Source organism: Chanos chanos, chromosome 6 (assembly GCF_902362185.1).
Source record: "Chanos chanos chromosome 6, fChaCha1.1, whole genome shotgun sequence".
Classification (NCBI taxonomy): domain Eukaryota; kingdom Metazoa; phylum Chordata; class Actinopteri; order Gonorynchiformes; family Chanidae; genus Chanos; species Chanos chanos.
Genome location: NC_044500.1, coordinates 12,330,463 through 12,347,945, shown reverse-complemented (window position 1 = coordinate 12,347,945; position 17,483 = coordinate 12,330,463). Strand labels below are relative to the sequence as shown.

General features: G+C 40.2%; 2 protein-coding genes across 4 annotated transcripts in view; one reads left to right on the top strand and one right to left on the bottom strand.

Moving 5' to 3' along the window:
• Positions 1–7,251, bottom strand: part of rsrc1 (arginine/serine-rich coiled-coil 1) — a 102,687-nt gene extending 95,436 nt beyond the window's left edge. The window contains exons 1-3 of one of the 2 annotated variants that reach the window (XM_030777636.1): positions 7,198–7,251; positions 6,198–6,400; positions 2,382–2,504 (exon numbers count right to left, since the gene is read on the bottom strand). In XM_030777636.1, the coding sequence (XP_030633496.1) occupies positions 2,382–2,504; positions 6,198–6,364 (290 nt within the window). In that variant the 5' untranslated portion in view covers positions 6,365–6,400; positions 7,198–7,251. The remainder of the gene's footprint in view (positions 1–2,381; positions 2,505–6,197; positions 6,401–7,197) is intronic. The other variant, XM_030777637.1, reaches the window with a different exon arrangement.
• Positions 7,252–10,290: 3,039 nt separating this feature from the next.
• On the top strand, positions 10,291–15,549 carry shox2 (shox homeobox 2). 2 transcript variants are annotated; one of them, XM_030778562.1, is made up of 5 exons: positions 10,291–10,537; positions 11,868–12,076; positions 14,268–14,325; positions 14,677–14,765; positions 15,292–15,549. In XM_030778562.1, the coding sequence occupies exons 1-5, from the start codon at positions 10,291–10,293 to the stop codon at positions 15,547–15,549; spliced, it is 861 nt and encodes a 286-aa protein (XP_030634422.1). The 2 variants fall into 2 exon arrangements, with proteins under 2 accessions (XP_030634422.1, XP_030634421.1); XM_030778561.1 differs by having other exon boundaries at positions 15,256–15,549.
• Positions 15,550–17,483: the final 1,934 nt, after the last annotated feature.

Here is a 17,483-nt window from a genome sequence, read left to right as displayed (position 1 = left end):
TACTCGTCTGTTTTACATGTCAAGGGGAAAAGATTGCTAGTCTCTAAGGGGCTGCGTTCTGTTCATCTAATTTTCCGACTGGAATGGAGAAAAAAAAAAAAAAAAAGGAGAAAAAAAAGTAGAGTGGTAAACAACAGGATATAATGCAGTATTATTCTAATCTCTAGTTATTTCTGTTGCTTCATTTGTTTATTTACTTAGTTGTTTATTTATTTACACACACAGAGACCAGGGAGAGTAATATTCCCTTTCCTTCCAAACACCCTAATCTTCTCTGTTGCAATATTTCCATGCTGCTACAGTTATTATTCTCTCTCCTCTGAATAATATCCTTCACTCCCCAGGTCGTCTTCTTTCTTCCCTTCTTTTTTTTTTTCCTTTCCTTCCTATCCCTTGCCTATATTCTGTATCTCGCGTGGCACTCGCTCATATCCTGTCAGTGTATCAATCATAGAGAGCTGTCCACTCAATCCGTCTCTGATTTATCAGTGTGCCTCGTTCCGGACTCCATAACTCGACCCAAACCCTTTTAACGTGGCAGTGACGGATAGCGGTCCAGACTCTAGCAACCTGTTCCACTTAGCTTAGCGAGCGGCCACCCCCCCCTTGTCACGCTACGTACTAACAACCCGCTAACAATCCAGTTCGAGATCTTTAAGCGTTACCGTTAAGCGCAGTTTAAGTTTAACGCTCGCTTCCCGGTTAAATGCTGGAATTAAATAAACTACGAAACCCCAGGCCTGATAATGTATCGGTATTATGGGGAAAAAAGCCCTGTCTGAGAAACAACGTCAGTCCATCCGGTTCACCTCTCAGCCTTGGCAACCGCCACTCCCTACTTCAGCCTCTGTGTCTATGATTCTGTTTAAGGTCATTAGCCTCATCCCCTTGAATCGAGCGTCTTTACTCACTAACACCATCCATTGTATACTTCAGCATCGGTTACCTTCACGTGAGACTTCCCCATACGGGCAATTTCTTTTTTTGTGCTTGTGTTCTCACCCAACAGAACACTGAACAGAGAGAACGGTATGTGGGACCGAGATGAAAAGTCTATTTGAATTTTTTTAAAGATGTACCAGGACGTTTGAGAGAAAGACGCGTACACGAACACAAACGGGTTGAACGTATGGACGGAGACGCCGGTTCCATTCTGATGAGGAAAAACAGTACCCGTCGCGGAAGCGAGCCGCTGCGGTGCAGCCTGGGAAAGCCGCTAATAGGCCTATTTAACTGTGGGGGTCTAATGAAGATATGAATCCATTTCCTTTGTGATGAAAATGATTCCCTCTGTCTCCTGCAGCCATACACAAGTAAACAGGGGCCTTGGCAGGAATACATTATACGATCCACCTCTATAGTTCTAAAGGATTTAACCGCGTACTTCACTGCTTCATTTATACGGATTTGCAATGTTAATGAAATCGCTTTCCTTTATAAACTGCACATGGAGTCTTCCCTTTATATTCCTGTACGTCTGTATGCACGTACATGCGCATACATGGATGTGTGTGTTTGTGTGTGTGTGTGTGTGTGTGTTGGTGTTTGTGTTCATGTTTGTGTGACAGAAAAAAAAAAAAAACTTTTCAATAAACAGCACATGGATAATTCCATTTTAATTGTATTAATTAATCAACCTAAGTGCCTCTTTTTTCTTCCAGGTACCAGAAGAGCAAAAGGGCAGGCAAACGTCCCACTGACCCAAGGGTGCCCGTGCCCATATTTAATTAATAGAGACAAAAATAATAACTAACAATCGCTGTATTGAGTGTGTGTGTGTGTGTGTGTGTGTGTGTGTAAAGAGGAGGACAGGCAGCTGGCAGGACTGAGTGGTGTTGAGAACAGAAGGCCTTTAATGATAGCCTGTCACAGGCTAATTAGCCAAGCGTGCTACACCATTTAGCCGTAAACGAGGACTGTGAGTAAATCACGCTCGTCTTGTTTAGAGGTGCAGTTACGCTACTGACTTTGCATTTTTATGAAAAAATGAGGTATATGCTAGCACAAAATGGGATTTATGAGGGTTTAGTTATCATCAATGGCACTCTATGACGAAGTACTATCGAGAATTTCATAGATACGTATGTTACAATAGCGACTGTGGATTCTGAGTTGTGGGTGACATCTTGGACTAAAATATAACATTGTAATGCCTTCATCTGATGGCGTCTTTTAAATATGTTTTGGGTCCTATCAATAAGGCTGTGAGAAAGACCAAGTCACCTTCTAGCTTCCACAGCAAACTATTTAAACCCCAGTCAACAGGCCCCAGATCAGTTCTGTTGCTCCACACACACAAAGGTTAACTACAGAGCTGCAGCAGGAGCAGCTGATTGTAAATCAGTTAACTGAGGCCATTAGCGGCTGAGGCTTTTTCTTACCTCCTGTTACGACTCCGGGAACGGGACCTGCGGGACCTGTAGCTCCTCCCCCTGTCTGTGCTGCGACTCCGCCTTCTGTGGCTGGAACCTCTGGAGGAGCTGCTACTGGAACGATGCCTGCGTCTGAAACACCCAGAAATGAGATATCAGAGTCAACAGTTTACAGCAAAAAGTTTGTTCAGAACGAAAAAAGAAAGGGATTTTTGTAATCACTCATTTCTTTAGGCTCAGAGTCTCGTTTCTGTATAAACAGCGACAAACAAAGAATGTGAGTACAATGGAGACAACCCATTTGGAAATCTAGAAGTTTCCAACTTCAACAATGTAAGCGTACACAAACTAGCCACATCAGATTGACGTAAACCAAACAGCTACACTCCTGATCAAAGGTCAACGCCCCCCACACCCCTACCCCACCCCACCCCATCAACTCACTGGCTCACATGACTCACAGCACTATGATTAACAAGGCTGACATCATGGGAGATCTCCCATTATTTCAACTAATGACCAAACCCCTCCTCCCTCCGTCCCTCCCTCCCTCCCTCCCTCCCTCCCTCTCTCTCTCTCTCTCTCTCTCTCTCCCTCCCTCCCCCCCCCCCGACACACAGCTCACCCTCTTCCCTTACTGGGCTGTCTCCTCTCTTATTCTCTGCTTTCAGTGATTCTCTTAGTCCTCCTATAGAAGCTCTTAAATTCAAATTAAAACGGCAGACGTGCCGCTCCCATCCCATGAATAAATAAAATGTTTATCTAAAAATCATAATTTAGTTTGTTATTCATTTCTGCATCGGATATAAGCCTAATTAAATTCAATACCTACCAGCTTTAGTGTGAGTGACTTTTTGAGTCTTGGCATAACCCCCACCCCTTTCAATATCTCTGAAAGCAAAGCCAAAGAGACAAACAGTCTTTGCGGGTAAACTCCGGGCCGCAGCGCCGGTTCGCTCGTGCGGCTATGGAGACTGGAAGGCTGCTTTTCATCTGGTAAAGCAATGCACAACTTTATTCTGTTTGTTAACTGCATTCAAAGGCTGCTCTGACAGATAGCGTGTAGAGGGGGGATCCTTTGTGGAGGTACATTAAAAATGTGAGGGTCTGCCACGCTCACAGGCAGTTTGAGTAATATTCATTATTAAACTCTTTTTCTTCTCGTTCAATTCTTTCTTTCTTTCTTTTTTTTTTCTCTCTCTCTCCCCCCTTTCAATCTCACATCTGCTTAGAGCTAAAAACAGCAGCTTTCTCCGCTGGGAGACGGGCAAGACAGAAGGAGACGTAAAGAAAAAAACAGAGCAAATAACACAAATGTTGAACTATCAAAACAAATTTGTACCACTTACAGTACTGAGCACTGCGTTTAGATTAGTATGCCGCCGGAGAGAGCCAAGAAACATCCTCTGTGGCCTCTGCTCACACACGTGCGCGCGCACATGTACTCTCACACACACACACACACACACACAGGCGGGCACATCCACAAACACGCACGCACGCCGCACACATACACGCACACACACGCACAAACAGGCACGCACACGCGGATGTATGCATGCATGCACGCACACGCACACACACTCACACACAGACACACACACACACACCCCTCACACTACTCACCAAAGAAACACTAAAGATATGTCTCTTTGAATTTTACACCCCAAAAAATCCCATGTGTCAGACCAGCGCTGGAACACATACACTCTTACAGAGCATAGGAGCAGGTCTAGCCTAATAAAGGGTGTATAAATAGACCAAGCCGGTCAGCAAGTATGTGTGTCACCGTATTCAAACAAGTGGGTTATCGCAGGATGTTGACTGCCTCAATAACATTTGTATACTTAGAATTTGAAGACCCTTCATTATGAGGGGCTACACAGACGAAAGAGCTAATGCTAAACCTGAGCCCAAAACCTGTGCCATATTCGCCCCTCCTTGTCCCACCGAATACAAGTCACTCAGTTCCCCTCTCAGCAAAGCCATTCCAAGGGATTGCAACGATTTCCCATTACATGTAATGGAGGCTGACCAAATGCCATGAATAATTAAACTCAGTTGGCCTTGAATGACTGTTAGGAAGAGTGTGCGAGTATGACATGGGTAAGTGCGGGGGGGGGGGGGGGGGGGCGTTGGGGTGCTTCGGAAGAGTGGGTTTTTTGGTATTTTACTAGAGGACTGAGAGAGTGTTCCTTGATCAGCTTTCATAGCTAATTGGGCTGGAACCTTGGGGTACCCATACCCTACTTCAACAAGAGTCCCTGTAACTGGCTTCAAAGAAAAAATAATCAACTGTAAAATGTTAGGCCGTTCGTGTCACGGTTCGTTCCCTCTACGATTTTGTTTTCAGGTGACCTTTGGGAGAATTCACATATTTGCTATATTATACATTGGTTGCATTCAAAAGTTTTCTCATAGTTCATGAACAGATGTTCTTTAAAAACATTTTCAATAAATAGTAGCAGAGTAAGCCCATGTAGCCCAAGATTTGATTGACAGCGCTCCCCACTGGGGCCCCTCTAGCTTGTACATACATTAAACTACCTGTACATACATTAAATTGTGAGAGAGACCACTGGCAGGAAGATATACCGTCTCCACATAAATTTTACTACTCTGATGTGTGAATTATTTAAAATCATTAGGCTACAATTCACTTTTGCTTTACTTCAAACATTTACGTGTGAAGCATAGAATGAAAAGTGTAAAATGTATAGAAAGGAGAGAGAAGTGAAGGAGTGAAGAAAGGAGAAGTGGAGAAAAATTGAAAACAGTCAAAAACTGGTGAAGTAACTTCTCAAGCAGCTGAGTTACAAAAAAACAATGGATTCCTACGGATCCTAAAATGTGTAGTACGCAAAAAAACAAACAAACAAACAAGCAAACGCTTTTCCACCTTAATGCTAAAATGTACAAAGGGCAAAATATTGACTGTCAATGATCACTTTCATAGAAATAATGGCCTTTTACTATTGAAAATGACATCACCAATGGGTGAGATCTCAAACAGGCCAAAATCCTTTTCTTATCTTCACTCTAGCCTATTACTAAAACTGATTCACCTTACCTAGTGATCACTAAACTCTTGGCATTCTCAACCAGGTGTCCCAAAATCTGTACTCTTTTGGGTCCTCAGGACTGATGCTGACAAACAGCGCGTTAAGTTCCTCCAACAATTCTGTAACACCTTTGAGCCCTGATATACCGTCATTAAGAGCCACTGCTCTGTTCTCGAGAACAATGACGGCACTTTGCTACAACGATGTCCAAAGATCCTTTACAATAATATCAACACAGCCAAAGAGCCAGTAATACACCTTTTCATTTAAAAAAAAAAAGTTCTATCTTTCACTATATCAAAAGACTACATAAGAGTCACAAATCCACAGTCACCTTACTTTGATTGGCTGCCCAGTCCTCATTCATTTACTAACAACTGCTGGGCAACAGGAGACAAGAAAAATGAGCTAACCGATACTCTTAAAGACAACACTCATTTGTTTAAAAAACAGCAAAAAAAAAAAAAAAAAAGCATTTGCAGTAAACATTAATCAGAAGACTTTATTTGCACACTAAAGTGAACAACTAAAACTGCTACAACTTGTTCCAACGAAAAATACAATTCAAACTCACAAAACAGTCCACATAACACACTCAAATGAAAGCATTTGGTTTGACTGTCTAAAACCCCTGGCCATTACATGACAGCTTTTGGAGGATCATGGTTATGATACTAAACTGACGTATGCTACAGGTCTTTTGATATAGTATTTATATGGTATAGTACTTCAGTCAAATATATTGACTGAAGGGACCACTTACCTCCTGTCTCTGTCTCTAGACCGGGAGCGAGTTCGCTTGCTAGAGTGTTTACTGCGGCTGGTTACTCTGCTTCCAGACGAGCTAGAGGAAGACGAGCGGCGTCGATGCTTCCTCTTGTGCCGGCTGCTGCGGCTGTTATCCTCACTGTCCGAGGAGTGGCGGCCCATTCTTGCTCACTTGACGATACGGACGGAAGAATGAGTCTGGCGAACAGAGAAGGGTTGATAAGAGCGACAAAAGAAAGCGTATTTGTAAAATAAAGGGACACGCAGGAGTAACATTGAAACAAGGCACCATTCTAAAGTAACAGAACAATCAAATGATAAGGAAATGAAATTTGCATCTACAAACAGCAAGGAGGGATATCTCTCAGCATTCAGAGGACCTAAGTGTCCGCTTATTCATCTGAAAGTTAGACGAGTTGACACTGACTAGTTTCACTAACATTTAGATCATGTAGCGATTGTTTGTGCTTGTTGGTACGTTCACTGCCGCTCATAACATGGTCGAAGTGAGTTATAAAAGCAACATCATTCTCACACTGACGCCGTTTTCGAGAAAGAGCCCAATACCGAGGAATGTATGAAATTATAATGCTATTACTAGCGGCACTACTGAAGCTTAAGTGATGCTTTCATATGCTTGTTCTGTCAGCAAACTTGGCATCTAAATAGTCAAGAAAACATTTATCTGACAACGTTGGTAGTTATGAAAAAACAACGTCAGCACCCTTCAGAATAGCCGACAACCAAACATCTACGTGTTACTGTCGGGGTCAGTGTACCAGAATAACTCGTTGCCCTAAACCAAATTTATCGTAGTCAACAAAGTTCGCCTGTCAGCTACGAAGTTGTTTCGCTAGCTAGCCAGCTAATTAATAGTTTATCGCATGTAAATACCGCCACAAAGATACCAAGACGCCCACAGACTTGATTTTAATCTGAATACATCTTTATTTCTGCTCATTCCACTGTTTGTTAATGGTAGCAATTATTCTTACCCAAAATTTCAGAGTGATTCCCGTCCTGATGTCAAAACAGAATCAAACAACGGCGCCATGCTCAGCTCAAAAGACCACCTTAGCCAAGTCAGAGAACATCGATTCAAAAGAAAAAAACTTGGAGCCCATTTAATCTACTTCAGAGCAATCGTTCATGCGCCTTGTCTCTCGATCCAGTGATAAGACTACACTATTTCTTCGTATGACTGCCGAGTTTAGGAGGATCGGTTAATTCTGCAATTTTGTACACAGAAGCTATAAGTGAAATGCATGGAAGTTTTCAAAGAAATATAAACTTTTTCAGACAAACGCTTTAAGCCACATATGAAGTATGAAATTTGTTGTTTTTGCATCTAGCAGCATATTTTAAAAATCATATTTTAGCATGCCAGTGTTGTACGTCAGATTTTGGAGTTATGTAATTCTTATACATCCGATGCGTTATTATGACAACCCCTGGTTGACTATTTGTTCACGAAACAAAGTCATAACCTTTACAAAGGCGTCATTGTCAACAAACATACAATAGAACCTGTCACCACCCAACTAATTTACAATATTTGTCGAATGAGGGGACCATTATCTACCAAAGTGGCGGCCAGAACAAGTTTATACTTAAAATATTTTGTCAACATTTAAACAACTAAATGTTACACGTAACGCATGCACGCACGACCGCGCGCACACACACGCACACACATACACATATACACACACGCACGCACGACCGCAGAGAGAGAGAGAGAGAGAGAGAGAGAGAGAAACGCGCACGAGCTTCTATTTCAGCCACGGCTTTCCTCTCTGGGAAAAGGGCAGTGGGCAGAGGGACTGCAAAAGGAAAAAAATGCTCTCCATCCCATACATCCTCTGATTGTTTCTAATTATTTATCTGACAAAAAAAAAATCATTGTTTCGCATTGTGGTCCAAAATCCTAACTAGACGAACGCATGCAATGTTTGAATAAATGTGTGCTTGTGTGCATACAGTAGAGCTGTGGAACCTAATATTTCACTCTGTGGCAGTCAACATTTCCTGCACTAAAAGCTGAACTCATTAGTGAAGATTTATTAAATGTTCTAAGACCCATATTCAGTAAAAGTGTTCGGAATGTTCAGACAATATGTTTTCAAAATGTTCAAATTTAATTATAGTTGAAATCATTCAGATTTGGCCGTCAGTGTAGTCTCATTAGGCAAAACGCTATGGGAAATGATAAACAATAATAATTTCTGGGTGCAGTTACGCGGTTAAGTAAATTTTCCAAGGTTTAAGTCAGTATGGATTTGCACACCCAAAATTATTTGCCATTTACGTAAATGATAATATTTTGCAAACTAATTTGCTTCATAAACTTTCAACATGAGAAATTTAAGTGGCGTCGAAGCGAAATAATAAATAATGTTCAAGGTCCAGATTAACAGATATCATAAATATTTTATATGGAATATCTGGACATGTGAGAGGGTAAATAATATCGTGCATAGATTATCAATAAATGTGTTTAATTTCGCTTCTGGTTTACGGAGGATAAAGAATTATGACCAAATCTATTTTCTTTTTGTTTTTTGGTTGTTTTTTCAATAGACACTAAATGGCGGTATCCCCTACGGCACTGAATTTCCCTCACTGGATATTAACCATTGAGTTATATAGATTTAGCCTCCGAATATCTAACCATTTCACATAATTCTGTGCTTACGGCTTCAGTAATTAGTAACTTTCATAGCGATGCTATTCATTCAGCTACTGTTTAACACCCTTTAAAGGTTACAACAGTCCATGGAGATTAGATTTTTTAACAGATTGGGAAAATCTAACAAATAGGGCTTTATTCTTAATATAATATCGTGTCCATAGCAAAATTCTCAGGAGAAAGAGTTGTCAGCCTCGTAAGGTCAGCAAAAAGATAAATTAATAAATAAAATAAAACAAGTTTATTTGGGACTCTAAATCAGTGACTCGTTAAATATTTGCTAATTCGATTATTTACCTTTACAAGGTTTACGAAGGCTATGGCGATGTTAATAATGATTATTATCTCCTCGATAAATTAGAATACTTGTGACTGTTAGTGCATATTATTATTATTATTATTATTATTATTATTAGTATTAGTATTAGTATTATTATTAGTATTATTATTATTATTATCACTGATAATAATAATAATAATAACAACAATAATAATAATAATTGACATGAATAATCAGTAAAGAGTAATAAGAGCAAGAATGATAAGAACAACTATAGTAAAAACAATAGATTATCTGGAGAAATTCGGATACATATTCATTGTTCGTTATTAAAAAACTGACAATTTTGTAATCTGCCGTTGCGAGGTCGAGATATCTGACCGCCACAATTACGCTGTTACTGTACGTGTCACTTCCATTATCGCGTTGTGCGTTACTCCGCTTGCTTCCTACACTCAAACGCCTGTCGGTCTGCTCTTTACCTTTCTCCGTATCTCTGTCGCGGTCTCTCTTTTTTCGTGCGAGATCAAAGAGATGCTGAGGAAGCTCCTTGTCCATGTGTTCCCTTCTGCACGAGCTTGTCATTTTCAGTTTTGGCCACACCCCTGCAGAGTTCCTGCCCATATCCCTAGTGTTTCAAAAACTAACTCAGGACAATTGCCACGAATCCTCGCTTAATTACATTAATTTGTCCTTCTTGTCAATCTTGGATTAATGGCCAATAGCAACTTGGTTCGGATGATCTAAAACTGAAGGGCTGATAAGGTTTTTTTTTCCTTCCTCCACTCTGTCAATGCACGGCTATGGAAAGGGGGCTCATCCCGGCTTCCTGAGGGGAGGTAATTTGCACGGATCAAGGGGCAGGCGTTGCAAAGTATAAATAGTGTGACTTCAATAGAGGATCAGCAGCAGGTCTGTACTCCGCAACAAGAGGAATTGGCTAAGATCTTATATGTTTAGCAGAGCAAGAGCTTCAGAGTTGGCAACGACATCACCTCGCATTTAGGTCGACCAAAAAGAAGCAGTATTGATGTCTTATCGTACGTTGTTCTGGGACTGAGCTCTAGCGAGTGAGAACGTGAAGAGAAGATTGTGGGGTTTTTTTTCGCTGGAGCAGTGATGGAAGAACTCACCGCCTTTGTGTCCAAGTCTTTTGATCAGAAAGTGAAGGAAAAGAAGGAGGTGATCACGTACCGGGAAGTGCTCGAGACTGGGTCGGCACGGGGAAGAGAGAATCTCACAGCCGAACCGAATCGCGAGGAAGTGAACGCTATTACGCGAGGTAGCACGCGATCGCCGGGCAGGGAACCAGACATGGTTGGGCCAGAGAGAGCCAGGGATATGAGCAGCCCGAAACTTATAGACGGTAACTGTTCATATAATTTTCCTTTGGAGACTTCGTTTGTCCACTACATAGATGGATATTTGCCGTGTACACATCTGTCATTTACTGTGAGAAATTAGTGTACTATCTTGTGTTTAGGAAAGATAACTTGATGAAAATACTCATAGTAAGAAAAGTATTTTACAAAGCATCTAACCTTAAATGTGAAATAAAGAACATACTAATCCTGATGAAGAATAACTTCCATTTTTGCCATGTAGTTTTTCATTCTTGGGGCTGGGTTATTATTGCAAGAGCAATTGTAGTTGCTTCTGTTGTGTAAGATTACGTGTTATTATGCAAGTACTTTTATGAAGCAGTGTTGTGAATGCACGTTTACAAAAGTGGTTTACAAATGAAGAATTCTGCTGCACAGACTGAAACGATTACACCAAGCAAACAAAACAGATCGAGAATAGCAAATCTCTAACTGTTATCAAAATAATTGTCTCTCTACATATTTGTTGCATCAAAGCTAAATATGTCGCAGTTCTTTCAGGACTCTACCAATCTGTGGGGTGCTGAGATAATGCAGAACTGATATTGAAATATACTTAAAATAATAATCAAAAATGTATTAAAGAGTGCGAAAGAATGGTTCTGTCAATTTGTTTTATAACCGACGAATCGTCCTCTTAAAAAGTGCAACAGAGAAGAAAAGAAAAAGAAGAAGAAAAAGGAGAGTTAATTGCTTTAAGGTCAAGAAAGAGGAATGCAATGGAATCAAAAAGTTATCAACTCATTTTTCCATAGCAGTACCAAGACAGCAATAATAATAATGCACAACAATAGTAACAACAACACCAACCCCAACAACAACAATAATAATAATAATAATAACACTAATAATTATAATATAAATTGTCTGCATAGGCCTAATCAGCGACTAAAGTGAAAAAGTCAGAGAATGATTGTAGCAAAGTGTGCCTAATATTATGGGCAGTGGTGCGATTTGTTTAAGTTGTTTTAATTCAAATAATTGTATGCAAAGTCAGGCACCCAGCTTTTGAGTTGTCATTAATACTAAAAAGATTTGGCAATCTGTTACTCTAACCAGCAGCAAGATACATGCAATAATAAGCATGCCTTAGCCATCCAGTAGTCAGTATCTTAATGCATATGTATAAGCAGTAAATAATTAAAGAGCTCACAGTAGGACGACAAAACATCCGTGACCGATATTACTGTGTATGCTGAGGCAAGTCCATGTGCTGCATTTAGCTAGGCCGCTCTTTTGAACTCCTCCTGTCAGATCATTATTGCGAAGACCACAACAGTTCTCGTTAATTTCTGCTCTCTTTTCTCACTGAAGGTAATACGGACATGAAAGAGCGAAAAGAGGACTCTAAACCAATGGAAGATGAGACACAGACTAAAATAAAACAGAGGAGAAGTCGGACTAATTTTACTCTGGAACAACTGAATGAGCTCGAGCGACTGTTCGATGAGACTCACTACCCGGACGCCTTCATGCGCGAGGAGCTAAGCCAGCGGCTCGGGCTCTCCGAAGCCCGTGTGCAAGTAAGAGGCTCTTTTCCTTGTTTTGACAGCGTTTATGACGCGGCCTATGGTTTTTGCCTCGGTTTTATACGCTGAACGCTCAAGTTAGGAATGAGGCTGGTTTGCCTCACATTGTCAGAATAGTAGCGAAGGTCGAGTAGAATCATACGTTACTAAAGTTAGGCATAAGCATATTTCTCCGGTCAAGTCAAAGGCCACTTTGTAAACACTTACAAAAAAATAACCAAACCTCTTTATATCGAGACATAGAAACACAAAGAGACACGTCCTCGAACAATGCGTGTTTGATTATAATGTCTGTAACTGTAAATTATGATATGGTCAATAGTAATTTAAGTGAGGCCTGATAGAATGTTTTAATGTTATGCAGCAGTTATCCTTAGAGAAGGAGTAGGAATCAGCTGAGAAGTTGAGAATGCTACGAGATGTACCTTCGGACAAGAGAAGAAATATGATTATGAGGCTGTAAATAATTTGGAAAGAAATTTATGAAAATGGACTACTCAGATTGTTATCACTGCAAAGAAAGAAAGAAAGAGAGAAAGAAAGAAAGAAAGAAAGCACATTTAGGGTGCCACATGTCTGAATATTAATGATCACGTATTCTTGTTGTATGTTAGCCTATTATGGAGCGATCAAAGTTATGTTCAGCTGTTAGGGTGGTCGAAATTATGGACAAGAGATTCTTTGCTGTTTTGTTCACGTTGGCCCCACAGGCAGCATCTGTGTTTTTTTTTCAAACAGGGAAAGACCATCTGCACAGAAACATAATAAGCCGTTTTCGTTAGAGGCTAAATCTATGTGTAACGAGAGACGAGCAACTGAACCGAGTAATGACAATGAACGTAGACATCGGTTCTCGTTCTGACTGATGGGGGAAAAAGAACAAAATCTTATTTCAGTTTCTTTTATCCTTTTTAGACCCAGTATGGAGAAACGAAAGGGCTATTATTCACTCTCAGAATATGGTGGTCTTTTATGTAATTATAAAACCGGCCCAAAAGACCTCCCTCCAAAAAAAAGTTAAATCAGCTTCTCTCTTGCAGCTTCTCCCCGCGCGAGTTGGAATCTCACGAAAGCGTATTGTGTCACAAGCAAGGCGAGCGCAAGGAGCACAGCTCGCGGATTTACATAAATTATGTATCATTTTTAAATAAAGATTTGATGCTCCTTCCATCTTTAGCAGAATTCATAGACTTCACCGCACAACAGATTAAAAGGCCTCTCTCTGACCACCGCTGCAGCAAAAGCCTGTGCAAAGTCATGAATGATTGTCGTTTAAGAAATTAAATATGAGTTTCGTTTCGGAAACCGAGTATCATGCTTCTGAATTTGAAAGTATCCCTGGACCCTACGTATTCTTTTCGTTTTTGCCCACATGTCGATAGCCTATAGATGTCCTAATGAATGAACAACTGAACAGTTTTACTGGAGCAATTTTATTGATAACGCTCTCCCTTTCGGAAAGATGAGTCAAACTGATAAACTGTGCTTTGGGTTAATCTGTCAAATGCCCTGTGGGGGGGGGTTCAGAGTAGATTTACATAGTAATGAGATGTCTAATCTTAAAATCCCAGATACTCATATTAAAAATAACGTTTTTACTACAAATAAAAGACATCGAGGAACACACCTATCTTTGAAACGGCTTTGTACTGGACTTGTTATGACAGTAATTAAACTAAACTGCAAGGCATTAAACGCATCAGCAACATAAATTTTCTTGCAGATAAAGGTAATTAGTTTCACGGGCTTACTAATGAGAGTGCTGTTCTCAGATCGTCTTGCTCAGATGTCCAAAGCTGTAATCTCATGCTGGTATTCGGTATCAGAGAGTCAATTTGGTTCTTCTGGGACGCCTCTCTGTAGAAAGATGAAACCAATGCTGAAAAGATAATTTATTATGGTTCAATTTAAAATGCACATTTCGATCAAGCGTCCCCCCTCTATCCGCTTATTTACTCATTTTTATACACCCGTTTTGTGGTTAACTGGCCGTTTTTAATTTCATTTTTCCTCTTCCTGGTTGTTGTAAAATGTAATAATTAAAATCTGGGGTTAAGCGTCATTAATATTTCAGAGGTCCTTGGGGATATAGTTTTGCTGCGGTTGTTGTCATTTTGAGAGGAATTACACATGCCCTCACAAGCAGCTGTCAATCACGGGCGCTAATGAATTTCTCTCCCTGCAGGTTTGGTTTCAAAATCGGAGAGCCAAGTGCAGAAAGCAGGAAAATCAGTTACATAAAGGTGCGTTACAGCAACTGTATGTGGGTTTAGTCATTCATTTGTAAATTCACGGCAGGTTCCACGTTATTATGTCTAAAGTAAGGTTTTGACTAGGTTGCTTGTACACAAATTATGATATGTTTTCTTAAATTCGTCAATTACCGGAGTTAAATGAACCACTGAGACCTATAATTATATTTAGACAATTTAAGTGGACTGTGTTAAAATATTTAGGCCTATTGCATATTTTATTAAAGATAAACTCCAGTTGCAGGCTATTACTACTTGTATTTCATGCTGATTTTTCGAGTGTGTGCATATTAGCTAAAATCGTTAAGAATAGGTTTACCGAGACAAATTCTGTCTTTCCAGGGGTACTTATTGGAGCAGCGAATCAGTTTGAAGCGTGTCGTGTCGCACCATATGTCAACGTGGGAGCTTTGCGTATGCCATTCCAACAGGCAAGTCACTTTGAAGCGTGTGGTCTTTGACAAATCGAATGCCCAGAGTGCCGTCTTGGCACAGGCCCTGTCCAACTGCTATGGGATAAATCCTAGCCTACTATTTGATGTGGTGGCATTTTACAAACACTGAATCTTGAGTAATTTTCCGTCACATTAGATTTTGGGCGAAATCAGTTCCGCTCCGATAGAGAAGTCATTCACCTTTTACGTTTTAATGATATTGTTTTAGTTACCTGTTGAGGGCGGGCACAATGTGTAGTCGGGCCAGTTGATTTTATGTAGAAGTGGGGGCACTTATATTTATAGGCTTCATTAAAGGCCTGGATAAAGCGCCGTTTTCAACTATAGAAACACTTTCACATTATTGGATGTACTTACCACTCTTCCATAGTTGAGTGTACACAAAATAGGTTATTGATATTATGGCAGATGCCCTCTCCTAAGTTAATGTGTTTTTCCCCCTCTCTCCCCACCCGTGCGTCCGTAGGATAGTCATTGCAACGTGCCGCCCTTCTCCTTTCAGGTGCAGGCGCAACTGCAGCTGGACAGCGCGGTGGCTCATGCGCACCATCACCTGCATTCTCACCTGGCGGCGCACGCACCTTACATGATGTTTCCTGCGCCGCCATTTGGGTTGCCCTTGGCGACGCTCGCGGCAGAATCCGCCTCAGCAGCTTCAGTGGCGGCTGCAGCTGCGGCAGCTAAAAACACCAACAAAAACTCCAGCATCGCAGACCTCAGACTGAAGGCCAAAAAACACGCGGCGGCATTGGGACTGTGACATGTGGATAAGGCCTGATGAAAAGATTCGCGTCATTGTTTGAGTCAGAGCACCCAGGCAAATGGCTTACTAAGAAAAAAACAAAAACAAAAAACAACAACAAAAAAGGACCTTATTTATGATTTCTTATGAAGGACAAAGAAGTATAAGACAACTAAAAGGACGTGTTATTTATGAGATAAAAAGAGAAAAAAAAAACAAAGAAAACAAACTGTGAAATCTAAAATAAGTGTGGATCTCCCTAACAGGGAGAGAGAACTAGCATATTTACACAACTCCATTAACGAACTGGAACTGAAGAAACATGAAATGGAGATAATGAACAAGGAGAGGAAGACACGATGTCTAGAGACAAACTTTTGCTGAGTATAGATTAACGCAGCTGCGTTCGACTCTTGTGTGACAAAGCGAACAGTCCTGCGTCGTTTTGCTTTAATATGCTATTAGTTAACTTTGAAAATAAAGAGGCTGGCCTCGTTTTATTTGAGTTTCTCCCTAGTAGGAAACGGCGAATATTTGTGAACAATAACAGAAACAACATAACAACACAAATAGGAGGGATTTCCTCTTATTGTTAACGTGGAAACTCTCGAGTGTTGCATGAATCTCTCTCTTCACAGATGACGTAGACCCAGAACCTTTCGGGACCGTGCTATAGTGGCAGCTGACAGGAGTACCAAAAGCACTCGAATGTTAGGGTTCTGAGGGTTTTTGCCAAGGGGGATATTGGTGGGATGGGATGACCTTAAAAAGGGGTAATATCACACATTTTACTTATTAATTATTATTGAGTGTATGTTGAATTTATTCAAATGCAGGCTCTTCTTCAAAGCAAAGTGTCCATTTTGCAGCTAATTACACTGAGGTTCAGGTGTTACTACGCAACGAGCAGCCTAATATCACAAGGTCTATTCAAGGATATTTTATTGGTCGATACGGTACGGACACGTGTAAAATATGTTAATACATAAGAAACAAAAATTATTTTGATTATTTTGTGCTTTATGAACATATTGTGGGAACACTTTCTTTTTCTTTTTTTTTTTATTTGTTTCCTCTCCGTGTGTAAAATCATGTGGATTCTCTATGTAATATTGATGTTTTTATATCGGTGAAAGTAAACGTACCTCAGCTGCAGGCACGGGTCTCTTTAAAGATCATTAAAAGCCTTTAAACATTTTTTTTAAACTTCAATTTCATCATTACTGTGAAACGTGAATTCACCTGAACAGTGTTTTCGGTTCATACAATAAATCAACAGACCTTTTGTATTAGAGCTGTGTCACTGTATACATTTATTAATTAATAAGTAACTAATCATTTTCACAGTTCTCTCCAATACTGGCCGTAGTGCTCAAAGTCGTCGCACTATACGATATGTACTGTGGAGATTTGTTCTGTTTTAATGTGCAAAGTTGTAAATGCACTAAGGTTAATAGATGGTTACATTCATCACTCCAAATTCGTGCCATCGTAAATTCATAAAATTGTTGTTGGGTCTTTAATGGAAAATACATTTTAGTTTGGCTACGACACTGTTGTTATTAATATACTGATATGACAGATATTAATAAGACATTTCTTGATAGAACTTCTACTTATGCATTTGAATTAAATATTAATTTTCAGAGTGGATTTTTATTCCGTTGTTTGTATGATATTGGAGATAGTCCAATCAATGCTCAGCAGGGAATTATATGAAGAGCGGCATAATGGTTACCACCACAAATGAAGGCTCAGGCGGTTCAGGCAGCACAATTTCGACTAAAACTGTAGCCTGGAGACAAGCCCAACGTTTAACGCATTAAAGCATGTGTTTTATTTACAATTTTGTCTCGCTTATTGCGCCAAACTTCAACTGAGACTATTTAGATAAAAACGTAGCTTTTGATCGCTCTTTTGAACAATAAAACAGATCTGGTCTTCAGAATGTA